Genomic DNA, 23,224 nt, shown 5'->3' on the forward strand with positions numbered 1-23,224 from the left:
GTGGTTTAAAGTATGAGAAGAGAGGCTTCGGTCTTGTTGTAACTCACCCTTTTTTCCCTAGGAATTCAGGCCGTTTACATCGTCCTTTATTGTAATGCCTCTATTGGAAATTTAATTCATTTCAGCGTAGCATTTCTGCTGCTGCATTGAAAAGCGATGGCTGGGGGGCTAATCAATGCCCCGCCAAACTGCCTCTCCAACGGGCTGTGGTGAAAGACTGCAGGAGCTGGAAATACCCAGCGGTGCTGTGGAAAGGGGGAAAGACCAGATGCCAGAGAGCTGGCACGAGGTTGTGGGGCCCTGCCTGGACAGGGGCGTACCGTGTTTATAATTTGGCACAAAGAGTTGTGCCCATCAGTGGGTTAAAAAGCTGTATTTCTCAAAAGAAGAATCTACACCACCTTTAAATTGCTTTTCCATAGCAAAGAATGGTAGTTCACACAGTCTTGGCAGCCTTTGTGCCTGCTGTGTTGAATTTCTGAATACAACGGTATCACAAAAGAGAGAAATTGGCTTGGGGGGTGAAGGAGGAGCATTTTTGCATAGAGTGCTTCGTGGTGGTGGTGTTTTTTCAGAGTAGTTGTTGGCGAACTGAGTAGTTTCCAGCAGCCTCTCCTCCTCCTCCTCCTCCTCCTCCTTCTCCATCTCTCTTGCCCATCCCTCTCCATCTCTTGACCTTCTCCTCCATCTCTTGCCCTCCTCCTCCATCTCGCCATCTCACCCTTGCCCGTGCAGGTCTCTCCGGCAGCCATGGGCAAAGCCAACGCGCCGGCTTCCCTTGGCGGTGTGGCAGGTGCCCAGCCCCAAGGGTTTGACCAGTTCCACCAGCATATTTTGGTAATGAATTAGCAAATCTTTGAATTGGGAAAACTGTTTAGCTCTGAAATGCTTACTAGATTTTGTGTGTTCATCAAAGGCTTTCTCAATCCTTTCTTGGATTTTTATTTGTCACGTTTAGCCTAAAACTGAACAAATGATGGAAACTGAGGAACACTGCTCTTGAATATGAACAGGCCTTTTGTGGTGATTGCCATCTAAACATCTCAACAGTTCATGTTCACTCCTTCTGCCTCATCCACTAGGAAGGTACGGAGGCACCTCCGCAGCCCAACAGGTCTTTTCCCAGAACAAAAGCAGTACGCTGACATGTAGGACTGGAAGTGAAAAAGAATACCATACAAAATGCACAAGGAAATGTCAAAAAAACTGACTTGCTTTTGAAATTTTCAGAAAGAAAACGCATGATTTTCCCCAAAATGTCAGAAAGGGCCCAGACTTACAGGATTTTAAACTAGCCCGGTGAGAGTTAATGTCAGTGCAATTTGAATGTAAGGAAAAGGGTTTGTATATAAAATTAGAATCTCCTCATGGGCATATGGTTATTTGTACAGTACAGCTTTGAGTTGTGGCTTATTTATTCTCCTGGCATGCACATGGAAATAACAAGTACGCGGCATGACATCACATTGCAATATATATAGTCACTAATTAACCTTCGCTGACTGCTGTAATAGTCTCACTCCTGTGCACACTGCAGGAAATTATTCTCTGCTATATTATCTTCTTGATGCTTTGTATATAAACCATGATGGAAGATGGGGCCATATGAAGAAAACAGCATTCAATAACTCTGAGCCTTATCTGCCTTTCCTGCCTTTGCATCAGGAAATATTGGTCCTGTTTTATTTTTGGATTTTTATTTTTATTTTAATATGGGAGAGGTTTGATGATGCTGCAAATGAAGGAACAGCTCTGAAATGTTGTGCACCTGGTGATATGAATGCACCTGTATAATCTGTAGAGATCAGTCAAATATATTACCAAGGGGAAAAGAAACAACACAAAATTACTGAATGCCTGAAGATACTTTTTTAGAAGTTTGTCCGGAGGGAGTTCAGTAGGTTGGGGAGGTAATGGGAAGATGCTCTGCTCACTGCATAGGAAGGGGAGACCTTAGATTTGGGCAGGCTGATTTTCACATCTCAAATTTACGGAAAGACCCAATGTTTATTGGTTACAAGTGGCAAGGCTTCTTTACATCTTCTTTACATGTACCATTGAGACGTTGAGCCAGTACATTAATTCAAAGAGAAGAAAGCAGCTGCCAGGTGGTCCCTGTATCTCTTCGGGTCCTTCACCCCAACACCAGCCAACTTCCACGGCGGCTTCTCCAGAAGGATGGAGATGGCTCTCTGCCAAGGGAAGGCTCACCTTTCTGGAGGGCAGCACAAGGCCTGTGCAGCCCCACAGCCCCACGAGAAGGGGCTACGGGTGGGTCCTCCAGGGACCTCCACGCAGAGGGTGGGATGGCCGGTGCAGGAGGGGATGGAGAAGGACAGCCCAGGGCACCTCTGGGCAGGAATACTGATGGTGAGCTGTCCCTTTAGCTTCTTTTTTGTCTTAAAGCTGCTCGTGTGTCGAGAGCTCCAGTCTGAGGCTGCCTCTAAACCACCCGGATAAAATACCTCAAACAAGAAATATCGCTCATCCTCTAGGACCAGTTGCACATGGAAATGGGATGCTCTGCACTGGCTCCTGCAGGGACCCGGGCCAGGACCCTGCGATGGCCTCCTGCTCGCTCGTTGGATTAACACTCCCACCTCTGCGTCCTTAGGTAGACGGGGTAGCAGGGTCCCATGTTTGTAAGGAGGAGCCCAGGGCTGAAGTTGCAGAGGACCTCTGCGTGGGTGAAGGGCGAACGGTGACACCACTCACCAGCTGGAGGGCTCGGCCCACCGTTGCCCACCCGAACTCTTCTCCCAGGCGTTCACCTGAGGCTGCCGAAGCAGCGCCACAGGCATCAGAGACAAGAGAGTGTGAATTTTTCTGTGCTCAGTCTATTTTAAAATTGGTTTTGTTATTAAGAAAGCATGCTGCATGGCTTCATGTAGCCAGCATCTGTGTGATAGTAGCTACAAAGCTCCGCACACTTTCTTCTAAGGAGTAAGGCGGGAGTGAACTCATGGTTTTTCCAAGAAAAGCATCTTTTGTCTTCCATCTTCTCTGCCTTAAAGACAACAATCAGTCATCAGGCCAGGGCTTAGAGACCGTCCTTGGACAGGGACCAGCGTGGTGGTGTACTGCTGAGCGAGCCCCGTCTTCAAAGGCTGGAAACCCAAGGTAATGGGCAACTTATTTCACTGCTCTTTGTGGCCAGGGACTGCTCAGATGGGAAGAACAAAACCCAGTTATGTCCCACCAGGTGCCTGGGGCTCAGTCATGGCTCTTAGGAAAATCAAAGCAATTGTATTCCTGTTAATTAATGCTAAAAAGCATCCTTAAAAATATTTCCATTTCAACTTTGTATTTTAGCAGCATTCCCAACTGGTCAGGCTGAGCAGAGGCTGCACAGCCGATAGCAGCAGGTATATACCAGTGTGCTGGTATTTGGGACTTACACCAAGGTAGAGGTTTTTACACCGAAAGTACAAGTGAGAACATTGTTTTGCCTCCTCGCTAACGGCTGAGAGATGTAACATCTGACTTAAACCAAAAAGTGAAACGTCCTGATCAAAGGGAGCACAGCAGATTTGTTTAATCTTGTACCGAGCCTGTGGTGCAGCGTGTACAACACACCAGGGAGGGGGAGAAACCCGGAGTGAATGTTCAGTACCTCCCAAAATGTAAATAGATGTTGGGTTAGATGTATACGCTCATACATATTCCAGGAACTACCTGCAACACCATCAACAAATTACTGCATAAAGATGAGAAAATCCTGATTTTTAAAGTGTGCTGCTTTCTAAAGTTCACGATTATTTTGAAACCTCGGAAGCATTTCTGGACCTATATAGATATACAGTTGTCATGAAAACCTGAAATTGCTGCCAGGAAATGAAGCCTAATGAAGAACTGTATATTTGCAAGGATTTACTGCCTGGTTTTCCACTCGTCTTCATGCAGCTGTGTTTATTTTCTGTGGGAGCTGCCGGGACTAAGAGCACTATTTAAAACTGCATATTTTGGGTGGGCACCTGGCTGGGCCTTGGCTGCTCCGGGCGAAGCATCCCGTTTCTCCCAGCCTTTGCACGGGTGCTCTTCTCGCGGATTGCTTCTGAAAAGCTGTGCAAATACTATTGCTCTTGCTGCTTTGCTGTAACTTAACTGTAATTCTCGACATGACAGAACAGTACAGAGAACTGGTGCTGGTGCTTGGGTCCCTGTAGCAGCCTGTGAAGGCCACTCTTTTGTCGGGGGCCATTCAGCACTACGCCGAAGAGCATAAATATATATATGGCATACATGTATATATATACGGTGCAGCAAGGTGTGTTGGTTCCCTGAAGAGGCTTTTACAGCCCAAGTCCAGCCTGACAGTCATTTCCCCCAGTACTGACAAAGCTGATGCATCTCTTCCCTAGGAGATTCTGTGTGCCTGACGTGTTTGCAAGAAATGTTTGTCAGCGAAAACCAACGACTGTGCGGCAAATGCTATGTTTAGTTCAAGGGATCTTGTGTTAAGCACTGTGCATTAATTTTAAATACGTGACAGAAGCTGTACCAGGCTGGGAGATGCTGGTGATGGAGCTGGGAACTACGAGTGTTTCAAGCGCAAGACAGGTACTCTTGCAGAGGGTAGATGCGGGTGAAAGAGCTGTAGCTAGAAAAGCTGGTTTACACACAATGTCAGAAGTTATCTGTGTAGCAGAAAGGAACAGAATATTCCCTCAAAACAGAAGGTAGCGGTTTAGGGTTGTTAGGATTGCCAGCGTTAGGCAGTCCCCTTCTCCAGGCATTTGCTGTGGCTCTGCTGTAGGCAGCCCCTTTCCCAAAGCAGGAGTTCATTTGTCCCCCATCTCCCCTCTATTTGGGGGCCATCCCCTGGTTTCCAGCGGCCAGGTACCTCCGTCACCCCTGGGTCTAGCCCTGAGATGCCTTTGGGGTACATAGGAGTACTAGGGCAGTCGGTGACCACCATCGTTTTTAAACACTGGTACACCAAGAGGGGACGGTAAATGAGGTTTGCCCGCTGTCCCGGGAGGCTCATGGTCTGGGGGGTGTCTCACGCTGAATTTTCTGTTTGAAGCGGCCACGGGCCAGCTGGAGCTGCAGGTCAGGAGCAGAAGTCACGCCGGCACAGGAGCAGGTTTCTTTGAAGCAGTTCTAGGGACGCATCAATTGCCTCAAAATGTTTAGTGTTGCAAAGATATTCAACAAATTAATACATATGTTAGACCAACAGCACTAAATAAGGAAAATTTTATTTCCAGACACAGCTCCGTGTTGTATTTCATCCTTCTATTGATACAGTTCATACCAAATGGCACATTATTTTCAGCTTAGAAGTTGGCTGCCAGGTTTGTAGTATATTTAAATATGTCTCCCAGGCATCCCCTGGGAGCCTTTTCCCGTCCGGTGGATGCAGGCAAGGAGGCTGGGAAGGAGGAGCCGGTGCTGCAGCAGGTCGCTGCTGCCGGCTCCCTCCTCCCTGCAGGCAGCAATCACGAGACACTCACATAACCTGCAGCCCGAAAATGCACCGGCTACGTGGCCGTATGGTATAGCACCAGCAAATGGTACCTTTCAATACGAAGAGAAATAGTTTTTCCATCCCAGGAAGGCACTCTATAACGTGAAATACTTCTTCAGGTTTTTTTTTTAGGCCTGGCAAAGCCCTGAAGATTAAAGTGCTCTATTTTGGTGCTCAGCAGCATATGGCTGGGTGGGTGTTTGGAGAAGCATAGGGCTGCTGAAGAAATCGTGTATTCAAAGGGAAGGGTTGGGGTTTGGGTTTGTGTTTCTTGCCTCATAATTAAAATGTTCTCATTCAGAGAGGATAATTTATTTTAAATGTCTTTTTTTTTTTTTTTTTTCCCTTTCCTAACTGACTGATTGGCAGACTTCTCTCACGTTTCGCTGTAGCTGTATGTTCCAGAGGCATCCTCTGACCCCAAACAATTTTCTTCTGATTTGACAAAACACTCTTTTCCTCCGCTGTCTCTTCCCCAGCATCCCCAATGGACAGTTACATTGTGCTACAAATAAAAACACTGCATTTTGGGCTGCACTTTGGAGCCAAAACTCCATTAATTGCAGAACCCAGCTTTTCAGTTCTTACTGAAGAACTGTAGTTGCAATTTGAAGAGAAATCCAGCACAGAGGCAGCTACCCCGGGCTTTTCTTTAAGCAGTCAAGGAGAGGAGGTGATGCTGGCAGCTTGGAGGGAAAATCACTTCTGATACTAATCAAGGGAGGAAAGTTATTTTGATATTAATTAAGGCTAATTGAGAACTTTTTGCTTTTAAAATTAAAGCTTGCTATTGATGGAGCAGGCATGAAATAATAAGAGTGGTGATTGCATCCCCATCGTCTGGCGTGCCCATGGTCGCAGCCGCCGCCGCCACAGCCGGTGCTTGCTGCGAGGCTTCTCCAGCCGCTGCTGGGGTGGTGGATCTCGATGCAGGCCTGAAGGAGCAGGTCGAGGGTTCACAGCCGTTCGCCTCTGCAAAAACCCCCTTTTCCTTAGGCCCTGGGCAGGCTGGTGGTGCAGCACCCGCAGCAGCCAGCCCTGAGCCTGGTGACAGCCGGGCTTTGCCACGCAGGACCGGCACGACGCTACTGCTGCGGGAGCAGGGGCTGGGGGTCCCGGGCAGGACTGCCTTTCCCTACAGCCGGGGAAAATGCTCATGGCGGTGGGGAAGTTCCAGCATCGCGTTATGTTGTAATGTGCGCTTTATGGTAGGTGTTCATTTTTATTTTTAGAAATTATTTCTCCTACGATAGGAGTTACGCATAGACTAATGTTAAAAAAAAACCACTTTTACTTTACAATCATTCGGGGAGCCCAGAGCTGGAGTTACTGATTATTGAAGGTCTCCCCCTGCCAGTTGCAACGTGTCCCCAGCCAAGCAGAATTGCAGTCGGTTATGCGGCGTGGGGAGCCCGGGCCGGGGCCGAGGAGGTGGCCGAGGGCATCCCGACCTTCCCCGGACTGCCCCGCCGCTCCGCTCCCCGGACAGGGAGGGCTCTAGCGCACTTTGTCACCGGCAGTGAACCTTCTCTGTTTGCTCCGAGGTTTTGAAAATACCATCAGCTATTAGCATGAGGGAAGTTATCATAGGACTGTGTTATCAGTAAAAATTATGGAATACTTGAGGCTGGAGGGGAGCTCTGGAGAGCATCCGCTGCACTTTGTCAGGGCATGGATGGGCAACTCTATTTTATGTCCGAGTACCGCTTTGTAAGTATTGCCAGCTCTGCGTATGAGCATCCTGGAAACATCCCCGTCCAGTGAAAATGGGCGCGTTGCCTCTCCCCGTCACCGTCCCCCTTTCCTCCCTCTATCCCTTTCCTCCTGCCCGCGCCGACGCCGGCAGCGTTCTCCATGCATCCTAGCCGAGAGCTGCATGGAGCAGGGAATTAAATTCTTCCATTTTGGTGCTGCTGCTGCTGCTTATTCAATAACATCCCAGTAGGAGGGAAATGATGCAAAACCGAGGGAATGAGGCAGATGGCTCGGCAAAAAAATCTGCTCAAAGAAAGGAGCTGAAGGGGCTGAAATCAGCCCTGACGCACTCCTGCACGTAGTAGAACGGAACGGATCAGAGTCTTTCAGAATAATATGGAGGTTTTGGTTAAAAAAAAAGAGATAATAAAAATATCAGGCCAGATTCTCAGACAGTATAAATTTCTGTCACTGCATTAAACGTGCATTAGACAGTTTTGTTCAGATAACTGTGCTTCTGGCTCTGTTTTTACAAAAGAATGGAAAATACTGCTGCAGACGGCTGCGGGCTGAGCACAGAAGGGCAGCGCTGAAGGCTCCTGTGCTTTTATTTTTTCCCCCTTTTTTGGTAAGTGGCTAATACAAAAGAGGGGAGGTGAGCTCACCTGACAGTAGCCTGTTGCATTCCTTCACATTAATACGTTCCGTATTAATAGGCGCAGCGGTGCCTTGCTTTTACGCGCTGGTTTTATGGCATTTTTGAAACCTGCTATAATTTGTGCTAATGCTGGGTAGCTGTGGTCCTGGTAAGCATCAAGATGAGCTGTCGGCAAGATGTCAGAAAACTATGTGTGTATGAGTGATTAAAAATTGCCCTGAGAAGAGGACTGGCTGATAAGAAAAATACCTTGGCTGTCACCGCTATTTTTTAAGTGTCAAGATAGCTCCTGGGAGAACAGCACAGTCTGAATAAACCAGGAGGTATTTATAGTGCCGGAGCATAAACAACGTGTCTAAATTGAGTAGCAGAGCAGAAGCCTCGGTTTGCTATGCTGTGCGATGAGAAATTAAAAAGTTGAGCATAAGACTGATGTCTGACTCTTGCATAAATGCGTTCAGTGCGCTCCGTGGTTTGCTCTGCTCCCTCGGTTCCCCTTTGCATACATGCTTAATTTGTTCAATCTCTGACCTCCGTTTGTTGGGGCGGTTTCTAGATCTCAGTAATAAATGGTGATTAAGCATTAAGTGTTCTAGAAAGGCCTGCTGCAGATGGAAGTTTCAAGAGAAATGCTGCTCTCACGCGAGGAGTTGGCCACTTGTATTGAGCGGGTGCCCGAGGACATGCGTGGACCTCACTCCGGGGTCTTCTCCGCTGGTACCAGAGGCTCCTGAGCAATGGCAGGCCCTCCGTGTTTTTTCCCACTTTTTCTTTCTGCTGTGAAAAAGGGACGCAGCTCTTGTGGAGCCGATCCATAGGGCCACTGCTTTGCTTTGTATCTCATCCCAGGACCTATTTGAGTCATGATCTAAGAAACCAGAGATAAGCTTAAAGAACAAAATGGGTAGCATATCTGTTCACTCATTACAGAAAGAAAGAGCTTACATTATCCACGATTACCAAAATCTGAACTATTTTCTTCCTACCAATGCCCTCATCCCTGTCTCCTCCTCCCCTCTCGCTGCCTGCACACCCAGCCCTGCCTTCGGAGGGGGTCGTGGCTGCGAAGGCGGCGGGCGATGTCCTTGCCCGTCCTGGCAGGGCAGGCAGGGGCAGGCAGGGCAGGCAGGGCAGGCTCTGTTCCATGCCTTTCCCTAATCCCGCGCCTCTGCCGAACCGCTGCTCGGTCACCGCCTGCATCCCGCCGCCTGAAGCATCCCCCGGCAGCCTCAGGCAGGGCTTGGAATTCACATGCTTTTATTTTCCTGAATTCATGGAGCACCTTTTTACAGTGGTTACCTTTAAGACTCTTTTTGTCTCTTGCATTTCAGGAAATGCCATTTGTTTTTCTCTTTAACAAAAGGGGTTTTAAATCGAAACATTGCTTTAAAAGTAATCGGAAGCGTTAAATGCGTAGATGGCAAGGTGGCTGCCCACCTCCCTTCTACTAAAGAAAACCAGGCTGCAAAAGTACCGGTGAATTAAAGCAGACGTTGACAGCAGAGAGTGGCAGAGGCTGGCAACCACAAATCGACAGAAAGTTTTATTGCACTTCAAACTATCATCAGTTTAATGAAAAAATACCCCGTGAAATTATGATGGGAAAATGTTAATGCTAAAAATAGCTGTTCTTTCCAAATAGATGGGAAGTGTTAGAGTTTAGACACCACGCTTTCTGTCTGCTTAGAAACCCTTCCATCAGGCTGTACATTTCTCAGCCCTGCATAGTACAGCTTGTCATTTTAACTTACATTAAAAAATAATGTGGCAATGAACATTGAGAGAAGCTTAAGCGCACCCTTCGCTCCGAGTTTTGGTTCTGGCCTCCCATTTCGGGCGCCCGTTTTCTGGCTGATCGCAGAGCTCCGACATCGGTTGGCGTTTCAGGTACAGGGTGGCACAGGGGCCAGATGTTAACATCAGGATATCACGCTGTTGCTTAGCTAAATGTGATAAAACCAGCTTCTCGTCCCCTATTTCTCTGCAGCCCTGGAAGAGGAGAGATTGCTGTGGAAATCGTGCAACTCCTTTTTCCTACAGTGGTAAATCTTCCCTTAGTTCTGCAAGAGTGCAGGATGAGCACGGTATATTTTTATATCAAGTCTCACATGAAGTTTCACTCTTGCCTTCATGGGCCTTAGATTGCAGTTGTAAGTTAGGTTAATTCTTAGTAATTGATTTAACATTGCTGGCCGATTCATTTTTGACACATATTTTTGAGGCTTTACAGATAAACTTCAGATTTCAGGGAGGTAATCCCCCCCTCCCAAAATGCAAAGTGAAGCATGTGAAGGGAAGAGCCGCCCGGCTGCACAGGCAGCCTCTTGGAGCTGGCTTAGGTCCAGGCATTGTAACATGCAGGGCTCTAGCACTTAATAAGAAAAAAGAAAAAAATCTGTCAAAATATTAGCATACATCTCTTGTATTCGTGCATTTCTGCTGGTAGTTTTGCTGAAGGATTTCTCTTCGCTCCCGTCCCGGCGGGTGGGATGCCAAGATGCCCCTTTTTGGTGCCGGTGGGACGATGTGCTGTTGAGTCGTCATAATGGCAAAATAATTCTCTCTTTCCCTGGCTGGTTAAGATGAACTTTTCCACGTTTCCATGTTAAGAAGGATACCTCCTGGTGGCCCTGCGCCCGGCCCTTGGCCAGCAAATTGCAGCCCAGAAACACAACAAGATTTAAGGAGAAATTTCTGGCATTACCTTGGAGAGAGAAAAGAGCCATGTAACCTTCGTATGCCTAAATTGCTTCTGAAGGCTTTCGGGGGGGGGCTGTTAAAAGCTTATTGGTGAGCTGTGATTTGTCAACTATCAGCCAGCTTCTGTAATAAAATGTAAGAGGGCCATATAAATAACAGCACGCCTGTGATTTTTTTTCAAGGCAGTATATTAAGAGTTCTAGAAATTGCCTGAATGCAGCCAGCTCCATCTGGGTACTTTAGAAATTTGGAAATAATTTGAGGGTTATTATAGGATAGAATTAGTCAAAGTGCTTATTTACAGATTTTTTGTCCTCCATCTGCCCCCTTATTAATTCGGGGAGGCAGCTCTCAGCTGTGCTGACAGCAAGTCACAGCGGTGGGATGCTTTGTGGTTCTGCCTTTCTCTGGCCGCATCAGGAGGGACCACATTACCTGGGTACTTCAGGACATGTTTAATCTGTCTAAAGCCCGCACTAACCACAGTAATGATTGTAATTGAGCTCAGGCTTACCGAGCCAGCCTGGGTACTGAAGGCAAGCATGCTCGTGACAAAGGACGGGTTGTCCACGTCCAGCTGGGTCAGATCCCTGCAGCGATGGGGACATCACGGCCAACATACATGGGACAGGACTCTGGGTGATGCGAGATGATGCTGGATCTTTGGTGGCTTTGGTGGCAACAACCGTTGTCCTTTGGGGTGCCTTCTCCTTCCTGGGGAACTGGCCTTATCCTGTAGCAAAGCTAGAAGCAATCGGGATCATTAACTGAATTACTGGGATTTCAGATGCTGGGCAATTCTGACCCCAGCATCATCCCAACGGCACCAAACCTCCTCTGTATTATGTGTTTATTGGGGAGCACGGGGGGAGCTCCGGTCCCTGTCAGCTGTGTCTAAGCGTTTGCACAGCCCTGTTTCTCACGGGTGTTGCCTGGAAATGGAATATTCAGTCTGAACCTGCCAGAGCCAGAGAAAAATAAAAGCTTAAATAGTCTGCTGCTTGGCTGAGGGTGGGATAATTGCATCCACTTTTTCAGCTCAGTTGGGGCTCTAAAACCAAGAGTTCTACCTCATTAGAAATAACAACTTGTAATTAATAACTTATGATGTGACAGATAGATGCATTTTTCTCCAGTGATAGTGCTTGCTTCAAATAGAGCAAATGCTGAAAGGAGAAGGCATGGTTATTTAAAAAAAAAAATAAAAGATACTTTTATATCAAACTTGAGGAAAGAAATACATCGGTTTGACCCGTGCTCATCCTCCAGAGCTGCTCTGCTGTACGTTATTTAAGGAAGTTAATGGAAAATTTTCCTAAATATGGATGGCTGAGATTTTCCTGTGTTATGGACTGTGGCATTAGGTGCCAGCCTCCACAGAGGGATGCCAGATCACTACGGGTGGGTGTAAATGACTGAATTGCAGAATCTCTAATAATGTCTAATACTAAAGCTCTCTCTAACACCATTTCAGCCTCTGCCCATGAGGAGATGAGTCCCCAAACTTTGCCCTTGCCTTCCTTTAAGCTCTTTATTCATAATACTTTGAAAACAGAGTCAGCTCCTGGTTTCTGCAGAAGGAACATCATTCCTGGAAACCGCGAGAGATGATCTGGGTAGGGGTGGGCAGCAGTGAGGTTGTGGAGGTACGGGGTATTCAGACGAGCGAGTCCTGCCTGCCCTCTTCGGAGCAGAGCTGCTGGATGAAAATCTCTTCCCTTGGACACAGCAAACAATGTTTTTGCAGCGTCTGTTTTTGAAATAACAGAGAGGGGTTTTATTGGACATTTGGTTTGGGTTTTATGCTGGAATATGTGCACAAGTGTACCTCTTTTTCAGGTGCGTTGTTGCGATTCGTAGGCAGGCAGAGCTTTGCTAATGCGCGTTGCAATCACCGGGCATTAACAGCTCTGGAGAGCGCTTTGTGGTGGAAGCCTGCGTTAGGAGCGATGAACAAAATGCATCGAAACCTTTTACTTTGACAAACGGATGGCTTTTTAATTGTATACACTGCATACAGCATGTTTGCTTCCAAACGAGAGTTTAAAATTTATACTGCAAATGAATATTAATAATATAGACAACTTGGTAAAATTTTAACGGGCCCATTAACATGATGGAGGCATCGAAGGATCTGCTGGCTGCATACCCTGCTGATGAATAACTTCTTAGGGGAAAAAAAATGCACAAAAAAACGAAAAGCCTTTCATACCAACAGAAGGAGAGGAAGACTTGCCGGTGTGAGCCCATGGCCACCGCAGCGTGCCCTCCCCCGGGAGGTGCCGTCGGCAGCCCGGCCCCGCTCCTGCCTGCGCCTTGGCATGGCCCGGGACGGCTGCTGGCCTCCTCCTGCTTCATGCATCTTTGTTTTTACAGGTCAGAAAGAAACTACATCTGCATTAAAATAAAAGGCCTATATTTATATGAGCATAAATTAATGGAAAATAATCCTGAGGTAGTTATCAAGGAGGGCTGTCCGTGGCGGGTTGCACTCAGATACTCCTGCTTTTTCTATGGGAAAACGTGGAAATACCCGCTGGTTTTTGGTTTGGTGCTTTCGTGTCCAGGCAGCCTGTTCAAGACGTAGCTCATGGTGCAAGCAAGGGGAGAGCCGAGCTGTGGGCGATGTTTCCCCCGCCACGCTGGTGCCATGGGCGATACATGGACCTGCCTCGGCTGCGGTTAGCTTTGCCCGTGCTGTGGGAAGCAGTATGATGGCTTTCGGACGCCCTGAGCGAGATGAGGTGCTCCCGGCGCGGGCTGTAGACACTGTTACTGTTCTGTCTGGCAGCCCCAAGGACCGTGCCTCTCCCAAGTGCCGCTGCCAGCTTTAATTCTCCCAAAGGAGTGAGCACGGGCCGTGCATTAGGACACTTGCAAAGAGCTGCACAAGAATGTGGGTAATGGCTCCGGTCATCCAGAGTCTTCTGCAACGCCGTTGTTACTGCTGTAATCATACAAGAGATGGTTACAGCCGGGGCTGCTGTGAGCCGGCTGCTGAAAGCGTGTGATAGCAGACAGGCACTGCAGAGCTGATAGCTGGGAGTCTGAGGCTTTGCTGAGAAAACGGGAAGGGAAGGAAGAGCCGGGAAACGCAGCGGAGCTGGAAGAAAACCTGAGAATTGATTTCTTGTCCAAGGGCTTATCAGAGCACGGTAGCACCTCTTAGCATCATCTGCTTAGTGTGACAGGTATTCCCTGTAATGACAAGCATATTAGTCACTGCTGTTCATCCTGAGAGGCTGTTAAATAATTTGCACCCTCGGGTTTGTTAGTGAATAAGATAAATTGATTTTTAAAGAAAAATTACATACCTGCAAATGTTTCTCTCTCAGGTGAGCTTACAAAGAGTTACATCAATGCAACAAAACGTGAAGCTGATCTTCCTGAGATTCAGCTAATACATTTTTCGATAGTAACCAGGTATAAAATGCCTCCTGTGGAAGCCTACTGGCAGCAGCAGGTTTGGTAGATGGCAGGATGATAAATTGGGGGGTAGAAATAGCACGGCGGCTGGTGGGGATGGGAGAGCCTAACCCCTCCGGCAGCGGGTCCCGTGCTCCGGCATCGCCCTGGGCTGGCAGCGTCGGGCACGGGGTCTCTTGCGGGTGTGGATGGGGATGCGGATGCAGGCGCGGCTGGTCCTGAGCGCTGGTCCCCTTCCCCGAGCCCTGGCAGTGTTCCTGACCCGCGCGTCCCCCCCACGCCCCGTGCTACACCCCCCGTGGCATTTTGATAGCACACCTTTTACAATAAAAATTCTTTTTTTTTAGTGTTGCCAACGCAAAGAAAAAGCCGTGCGAGTCATTTCCCCACAGCAGTCAGCTCTCCGCAGAGCAGCGTTGCCGGGGCCGCCCCAGCAGCGTTCCCACGGGATCATGCCGGAGGTGCGGCTCCAACCCCCTCAGCAAAGCCTGCAGCGCAGCGAGGTTGACGATTATCAACTTTTCTGTACAGACAGCTTTGCATTTTAAGCAATTTGTTATCAAAAGCGTAGGTCACCAGCGTTAACCAGCCATCTGCTTCACAGGCACCGTAGACCCAACTCCAAGTGCGGCTCCCGCCATTTGCATGCATTATTAGGCACGTTCGTTCGCTAATGAGGTCTCCCTTGGAAGTCAGGTCTGAAGAAGCAGAGGGGGAAAGGTCTGGACTTTCACGGCGAAGGTATGGCTAATGAACAGCTGCAGAGTAAAGGACACAGATGGAAGAAGTGCTCACTCTTAATTACCATTTTTCTAAAAATTGCAGTTTTTTTCTACAGCATTAGGTATGTGATTGCTTCCACTTCACTTGGTAAACAGAACTGAAACACATGCTGACCGGGTGAAAATGCATCATAAAGTATAAGATCGTGTCCTCCCTGAGGCTGCGGGAAGGGTTAGGGCTGCTCGGTCTCAGGGTGAGCTCCCGCAGGGTGGCAGCTCAGGCGAGGCGCCTTCGTGGGCGGTGGGAGCGGCGCTCAGCGCAAAAAAAACCCGGGTTCATATTTTTCTCCTAAGAGATAAAACAGAAAACTGAGGTTTATGTCTTGTGATATACTCAGACATATTAGCAGTAGAAATTGCTATGCAAAACTAAAGCTTTGATTCCATTAGCAGTAACATAAAGTATAATAAAATTTTATTTCTCTGGCTGTGTGTCAGCAGGCGCATATCCATCTCCCGCTCCCCTCGCTACAGCCCTGCTATCGTTTTTCTGTGCCTTCCAAAGTTTCCTTTAATTTTCTCCTGACTCAAAGGCATTCTTGCCAGCTAAGCAGAGGATGTGTTTGCAGAGGTAGATTTAGCTTCCTGAAAACCAAATGTCGTATTTCCAGTTTGCTATACTAGGTTAAAATGGCAGGGTGATTCTATTTACAGATTGCTACAGATACCATTTACAAAAATAAAAAAAGCAGCAGCAGGATTTCTTCTAGAAGCCTCCATCGATCCACGGTCATCGTTTCCCTCTGGTTTCTGAGGTCGGATGGGTCACCGGGATGGCCAAGTCGGGGTGCTCGGGAGGAGGACCTTTCTCCACGGTGGGAGGCGGTGGAGGAAGAGGAAGGGTAGTGTTGTGCCTCTTAGTCATATTTCTTCTTCCCTGCTAATTTTTTTGAAGCTTGGATCTCAGCCTGGCAGCGATGGATCTGCGAGCAGATTGCTGGTGAAGCCCTTAAAGAGGAATAAATGTGTTTCATAGGACATAACTACTGCTCGCTGGTGGGCTGGAACGCACTAACACGGGCTTGGCTTGTGCATACGATGCAGAAAGTGTAGAGTCTGGTTTTGTATGCATTGGTCAATGTGATGAAAATATGGAATAACTTAGTAATACTTTAAGATCCTGACAAGTCCAATTCTACATTACAATTAGCAGCTCTTACTAATTTAATACGGGGGTTATCAGTTAGCCCTGTATTTCCCTTTGTCAGCAGCACCTTCAGAAGTGTCCATAATAGTAGATGTGAATTATTCAGTTGCACTCCTGCCTCTATTGTTGGCTCCTTTCACCTTGAGGATGGCAATTTAATAGCTACTGCATGTGAATGGTAGGCATGCCAATGCCTTTTCTTTTATGCTTTTAAAAACATAAAATACGTTTCATTGAAATGTTCAAAAAAATCCCCAAGATTTGTGTGCACCCACAGTTGTCCATAACTGGTGAAAATTTTACTCCCTTGGTTGTTGCAGGGATGACATGCCAAGCCAGGACATCCTATACCGAGGACGAGGTGCTCTGGGGTCATCGTTTCTTCCCCGTTATCTCCTTGGAAGAGGGGTTCTTTAAGGTCGATTACTCCCAGTTCCACGCGACGTTTGAGGTCCCCACCCCACCGTACAGCGTGAAGGAGCAGGAGGAGATGCTGCTCATGTCCTCTCCCTTGATAGCGCCCGCTGTGAGCAACAGCAAGGAAAGGAATAACTCGGTGGAGTGCCTGGATGGTCTCGACGAAGTTGGCACAAAACTACCTTCAAAACTGCAGAAAATAACTGGGAGGGAAGACTTCCCCAAAAAACTCCTCAGGATGAGTTCCACCACCTCTGAGAAGGCCTACAGCATGGGGGATTTACCCATGAAACTCCAGCGGATCAGCTCGGTCCCTGGGAATTCGGAGGAGAAACTGGTGTCTAAAACCACAAAGATGATGTCAGATCCCATCAGCCAGTCGGTGGCCGACCTGCCGCCCAAGCTGCAGAAGCTGTCAGGCGGCGGCAGGATGGAAGGCAACCTTCCACCCAAACTGCGAAAAATGAATTCGGACCGGTTTACATAACCCGACGGGACTTCTAGCTATCGTTTAGAGCTTGAACTGCTGCTGGCCAGGGCAGCGTGGGCAGGAGAGCAGGCCCTCCACCAGCCGTATGTGTGCTGAACTCTGTGGTCCCCGGCGCGCCGGGAGGCAGGAGCATCCCCTCGGCAGGGGTGGCTGCGCTGTAAGTGCGACCAGCGGGACGATCGGCGAGCTGATCTTCCTTGGCATGTAGTATCACAACAAGCATGCAATAATAGTGTGCAATTTTTGCATATAGTTTTATGGCATGACTCCTGCTATATTTATACTGTATATTCTGAAAAATATGGAAAGGGTCATTCCTTTCCCCTGTATTTCTTAAGAGTAAGTAGTAGGTAAAACATGCGAGTGGGTAACTTTCAGGGTAAGTTATAATTTGATCTGAAAATGTTGGGTTTTTTTTCTCTGATGTGGATCGTGATGTTTTGTTCAACAAAGTAGTTATGGTGCATGCCTTTTTTCTTAAAAGAAGGTGTATTCGTTAATTCCTGACACTAAATCTGCTAGCCTTAAATTAACTGCTGGTTTCTATTTTGCTTTAAAATTTTCTTGGGGTTTCTTTTCCTGAGTCTAGGCTACCAGAAAAAAATCAAAATGTATTTCATAAGGCATTGTTTAGAGAAGAAACTTGTATTAATAAGCCTAGGCAAAACAATAAATAAATGAGTAATATTCACACTTTAGATACAATTAGTAAAATCTTTTTTAAATCTTCGTGATTTATAATATATGTGCAAGAAAACCATTTTAAATAAGCAGGACGTGCTTGATTTCTCATGTTGATAGAATAGCTAAACATGAAAATAGCTGAATGTCTCCATGAAGCCAAGCAGGCATTTATTCTGGACAAACTGCACCCCAAAGGCAGAATCACAGTTCCCCCTAATTCCGCAGTGCCCGGATTTCGCTCCCTCTTGATTTGATGGCCCAGCTGGGCCAGTGGCGATGCAGGTGATGGCTGCGTGAGCCGTAGTCTCGCACCCGGAGCTGTGCGGAGTCGCGGCAAGTCCCAAGCCCAGGCAGGCACACGGCTCCCCGGCCGCTGGCTGCGCTGCCGGTGGCGTAGCTCCTTACTGCTTTCTCTATGGTGAAAATAATGTTTAAACATGTTCTTAACTGAAGTTGACCCTGTGGGTTTCAAAATGAGTAATACTTTGTATAAATGTTTGGTTTGATATCCTTCTGTGCTTGTGTTTGGGTTTCCTTTTCCATCTTGTTTTGCTCCGGCAGGGTCGAGCCAGGAGGGCTGGGTGTTGTGCAGGTGCCCCTCTCATCGTGGCTTGAGGTGCTGGAGCACCCCGTGCCACCCCGGACCCTCCCCAAAATGCTGGAGGTTGGCTGTTGCGGTGGGTGCCCAAGGACACCTGTGGTCTGTGTTTGGGGGCCAGGTTGCGATGGCTTCCCAGGGGCTCCTTCTTGGACGAGGAGGAGGTCTAGGCGAGACGGAGCCATGGGCGGCACCGTCAGAGCCGGGTACGAAAGCCACCGCCAACAGCAGCCGGGAAAGGGGCTCTGTGTGACATTGTATGTAAAACCCTTGAGACCCCAGCCAGGCGGTCCCAGGCACGGTCACACGTGGGTCAGGAGGTGGACGCGTAGCTGCAGTCATGGATGGGCACTTCTGACTGGCGGGCTCTGGACCATCCTGCACAAGTGCTGATGCTTGCTACATAACTGATAACAACAGATCTGATGATCTTTGAGGAAAAAAATGGTTTTTGTTATAAATGTTGGCATGGAGTAAGAACTCAGAAACTCAGCAGTGCTGGAGGGCTGGCTCAGACACGGCTGTGGCTCCGTGCTTTCCCTGGAAGTTGCGGTGTATGACCCGTCAGTTGTACACCCAAGGACTTTATACTAACTTCCAAAGTTTCTTTTCATCGGTTATCATGATTTTTGAGTGGCACTGCATGCTTTTTACACCTTTGGCTATACTTCAATTCCCTGCACGTTACTGTTGAAGGGAAGGGTGTGCGTTGGTCCCCGTGGGCTGATCCTGTGCTCTGTGCGCGCGGTGAGCAGGTTGCTGATGTGGCAAGGTAAAATCTGGACTTCTTTTCCCCCGTTTGCTAACACTTCCTCAGGTTGTCTTGTAAAATACTACTGATTTTTGTACCACACGTGACTCTTCTACCAGTCCTTGACTGACAGCGAAAATAGCCATGTACAATTGCCAGGTGTCAACAGTAAAAACACCACCAAGTCCAAAACAGAGAGCCAAGAGCATTCATCAGCATGGTAAACACTCGGCCAGTGGCCCAGCCGAGTGATGAGTCCTGCCAGCAGGCTTCAGCAGATCGCTCTGGTTTTGAAAGAAGGGTCTCCAGCAGCTTCACCTCTCCTCAAAAACTCCTTTGGTTAATTCAGGGTGGGTGGAGGATCGCTGCCTCCTTCCCGGGGTGCTGCCGGAGCGTGACCCAACCAACCCGCTGCCGCTGGGTGACAGTGCTGCGGTGCTGGTGCCCCCAGTTTTGTGTTTCTGGTACGAAAGCGCAGCCGCAAGGTGGGATCCCCCTCCCTGGGACATCGGGGTCCCACCTGGGGGCCGCCCGTCTTTGCCCAGGTCTCCCAACACCTGAAACGCTCAGGTTGGGGGATGGCTAATGGTCCGGTTGACTTTTCTTTATGGAAAAGTAAATGTGACGTGTCCCCAGGCTAAGAGCAATGGTGTCTCACCAGCCATGCCCCGGGGCCACTAGCATCCTCCCCCCCGAAAACCCTGGGGAAGGTGCCGGGCTTCCCGGGGCTGCAAAGTCCTGCCTGCGGGAGAGCCAAGTGGCGTTTTTCTTTGGGAAACTTTAGGTTGAATCTGTGTACAAGATCGAATTAAGTAGGAGCAGTGTGGATTGTGGATGTGTGCTACAAATTGAACTTAAAATAGGTGACAGGGAGAAGTGCCGTAGCTGTAAAATACACTGGCAATCTGAGTGGCTGCAGGTAGCCTGCATAAAACGATCTGAAGGTATGTGAAACACTGGGAAAGTATGCTCGCTTTTATTAAATCAATGCCATAGAAAATATTGTTATAATTAACTGAAAAGTTTGATTTTTTAAATCAAAATATGCACCTGTCCTTGCTGGACGCAAGATTTCCGAGGCTTGTGGCTTGTGTTGCAATGCGTTAACGTATGTTAAGGTGACAATATATGCGTCTTTCTTTAATTAGAGTGGAAGTACAAACATGGATGATAACTTTCTTTAGTTATTCATTTTAGGAAGTTATTTCTGGTTAATATTTCATTTTTATTGGTGTGGCCACTTTTTTTTCCCCTAATTAACATTTTAGCCCAGCCCTTGTGCTTATACTAAGAAAAAGTAACTGTGTGATTGCACAGCCGGTCTGTGTTCTCTACTGCTGAATTTATGCTTGAATTATATTGTAAATTGTACATATTCAAATTAGAATAAACTAAATGCATTTTCTGGCATGTGGTCTATAACTGTATAAATGTACAAGTTTATTTGAATTATACAAAATAACGAACTTGTATTCATTAATACTGCAAGCTCAGTTTTATCTAAAGCTATATTAAACTTTCAAAAATTGTTCGGTTTAAATGTGTTTGTCTTTTATCCAGTCCACTTTTTATTACTTTAATAAATGACTATGTATTCAAGCTGTTTAAGGGCTTCTCATTTCACATTTAGTGCGTGCAAAAGGCCAATCTCTCGATTGCTCTTGAAAGCAGCGAAAACAAAAACTCAGTTTCGTTGAGCTGCACTTCCAGGGTCTTTGGAGGCGGTCTGGCTGAGCCCAGCCCCAGGAGCGCCGTGTCCCGGGAGCACCGCGTCCCAGGAACGTCGCCTCGGGAGTCCGCGGGCTCCGTCCTGACGGCCAGCGAAGAGCAGAGCCCGAGGTACGTGCTGGAAACTGATGGGCTCTGTGATGCAGGCAGCCCCAATGTGCCAATGTCCTGCTGAATTTTTGAACTTTACGTTAATTTATGAAATACCGTTAATTTACGAAATGCCATTTCCTCCGCAGCACAGAGACGGGGGAGCTCTCTTTCTCTCTTCACAGAGAAGCAGGAATTTTTATTGTAATCTCCCCCATCCAGCCCCAGGAATTAAAGCTCCAGAAATCAACAGAGGCTAACCGATCTCTCTCTCGAGTAGAGCCTCCTCTTTGGTTTTTACTATAAATTGCCCCGTTAGTAGCTGGGTATCACCACTCAGGGTGGGCAAAATATGTTCTGTGCTAAGAAAATGAAAATCATAAAAGAATGAAAAAGGTGTGTGATGATAGCTGACTTTTTAACTCCTTCCCCTCAAGAGGCTGCTGAATGAAGGTTACTAGAGCATAACCATATTTTGTTTTCAACTGCTTGCCCTGCTCTGAGTCCCGACCTTATATTCCTGGTCCACCGTTGCTTGCCCCTATATGCCAATATAGGTATATTTATTCCATACTGTTAGAAGTTGGAGATTTCTTTGCGTGCTCACGCACCTGGTTTCCATTCAGTTTTATTCTCATTGTTTTTTCCACATCCCCCAATACAGCGTAACCGGAGTCACTCAGGAACACCTGTATCAGCTAGCGGACATCCCGGCTTGCTCAGGGCATCGTCGGGAATCGAGGAGCTGTCCCGCTGCTGCCTGCGTCGGGAGCGCTGCTAACGGCGGCGGCGGCGCCACGCTGGGTGTAATTGAGTTACCGCCCGTGGCAGAACAGAGACGCGACAGCGCGGGGCTGGATCAATCATCCCGTGTCACCAGGCGCAGCATACATTTGAATTTATTTCCTCGGCCGTGGTTGAAACAAAGTGAATTTGCTGTGCTTACTTGGAGATATGAAAATGAAATTGCAGGTGGGTTTTAAATGCCTACATCGGAAAAATATCTGCCAGGGAGGAAGGGCGAGAAAGAAAGAGAAGCATCCCTGGTATAACAGCTGGAAAAGAAATATATTCTCATCCTGTGTTGGGGCAAACGAGGAGAAGAATTTAAACACCTTTAAATGAGGTGCGAGGGCTTTATTCTGTCCGCGGCGAGGAGGGAGGCGGGGGGCATTGCCAGGGAAGAGGGGGAGCTCCTGGCAGCGGCCCTGGCCCCGCCGGCGGTTTGAGCTGTGAACCCCAGCACAGGCACGATTTATGGATCAGATCGCCACCGAAGGCAGCTGCATCCATATATTTTAAAGAAATATTAGATGGGGGTGACAGGCGGCTCCTGAATGTGCTGCCACTCGCACCAGCCACCCTGCGACCGAGCGGCAGCGCGGGGGGGCGAAGGGCAGTTCAGCATTCATGTGTGGTAACAGAATTACCAATTCCATGGATTCAAGGTGATTTACTGTTATGCTTCGCACATTTCCACTTCATGAAAAGGGAAAATAAAGAGAAAGAGTGAGAAAGAGGGGGGCAGAGAGAGAGCAAACTCATCCTTTTATGGCAGCCTAATTTTTGTATGGTTATAAGTACTGTTTACCCTGAGTGCAATACTGGTTTTGTTAATCTGTTTACTCCACTTCCAAGCACTCTCTGATTGCTGCAAAAAAGCACTTGAATTATTATTCCCAAGACAAACATCTGTGCATCATCCAGCCGAGGCTGGAAGGGCCTTGCTGCTGTGTCGGGCTGTGTGTGACCCCCCACCTCACCGCACCCCACCGCACCGCACCACACCGCTCGTAGCCTCTGGAGCCCAGGTGAGCCGCTGCGGCGGGGTCGAGCAGGTTTGCAGGCAGAGCTGGCCCCGAAGCTGCAGGGAGAGAAGGGGTGGGCTGTCCCGGCCGCTCCTGCTGTCCCTGCGCCCGCGAGTTCTGCTGCTGGCGACGCGGTCCGAGACCCGACAGGTGATGCGCTCGGTGGGCATCGCACCCGCTACAGCCCACCTAACTGACCGTGGGTGAGGGAGAGCGATGGGCTTTAACACCATCCCTTGGATACAGGCCGGGGACGGTCAGGCATCTTGTCACCCCCACTCCGGCTGCCCTTCCTCACGAGCAAGGCAGGATTCTCCCATTTCACAGCTATATATGTTTTGACTCGAGACATTAACGAGCCACTGCCTGAGACTCCTCTGACTGTGTAATCCCTCAGAGACCCACATCAGAGACCCACACGTGCATGTCCCTGTGAGGAGAGGCCCCTTGACCCCAGTATTGTCACCATGTGGAGTCCTCCCCCATGCCAATAGGTCTATTCATAACGCTCACGGACAGTGGCCATCACCAAGTGATGAATGGAGATAGATAAGCCCAATGCCATAAGCGTTTTCTTGCTATTGAGCCCAGCTTATGGTGACAGCAATTGGGCAACTCAGTGAAACCACGGAGGCTACCATCACTTTCCTCCTGTTGGATGGGGGATGCTAACGAGAAGCAAGCAGAATATCTCACGTGACAACCACTTAGGCAATTTGTCTTTGAAACTGCTTGCCAGCCCATGCTGAGAGGTCCACCAGCTCTCACCATAGCCAGCAC

General features: G+C 48.2%; 1 protein-coding gene across 1 annotated transcript in view; it reads left to right on the forward strand.

The window, feature by feature from the left end:
• KCNJ3 (potassium inwardly rectifying channel subfamily J member 3) overlaps window positions 1–20,417 on the forward strand; it is a 58,806-nt gene extending 38,389 nt beyond the window's left edge. The window contains exon 3 of the mRNA XM_009464737.2: window positions 16,199–20,417. Within this exon, the coding sequence (XP_009463012.2) occupies window positions 16,199–16,782 (584 nt within the window). The 3' untranslated portion in view covers window positions 16,783–20,417. The remainder of the gene's footprint in view (window positions 1–16,198) is intronic.
• The last annotated feature ends 2,807 nt before the right edge of the window (window positions 20,418–23,224 follow it).

Source organism: Nipponia nippon, unplaced genomic scaffold (genome assembly GCF_047370975.1).
Source record: "Nipponia nippon isolate SJK-2023a ecotype South Korea unplaced genomic scaffold, ASM4737097v1 scaffold_5, whole genome shotgun sequence".
NCBI lineage: Eukaryota > Metazoa > Chordata > Aves > Pelecaniformes > Threskiornithidae > Nipponia > Nipponia nippon.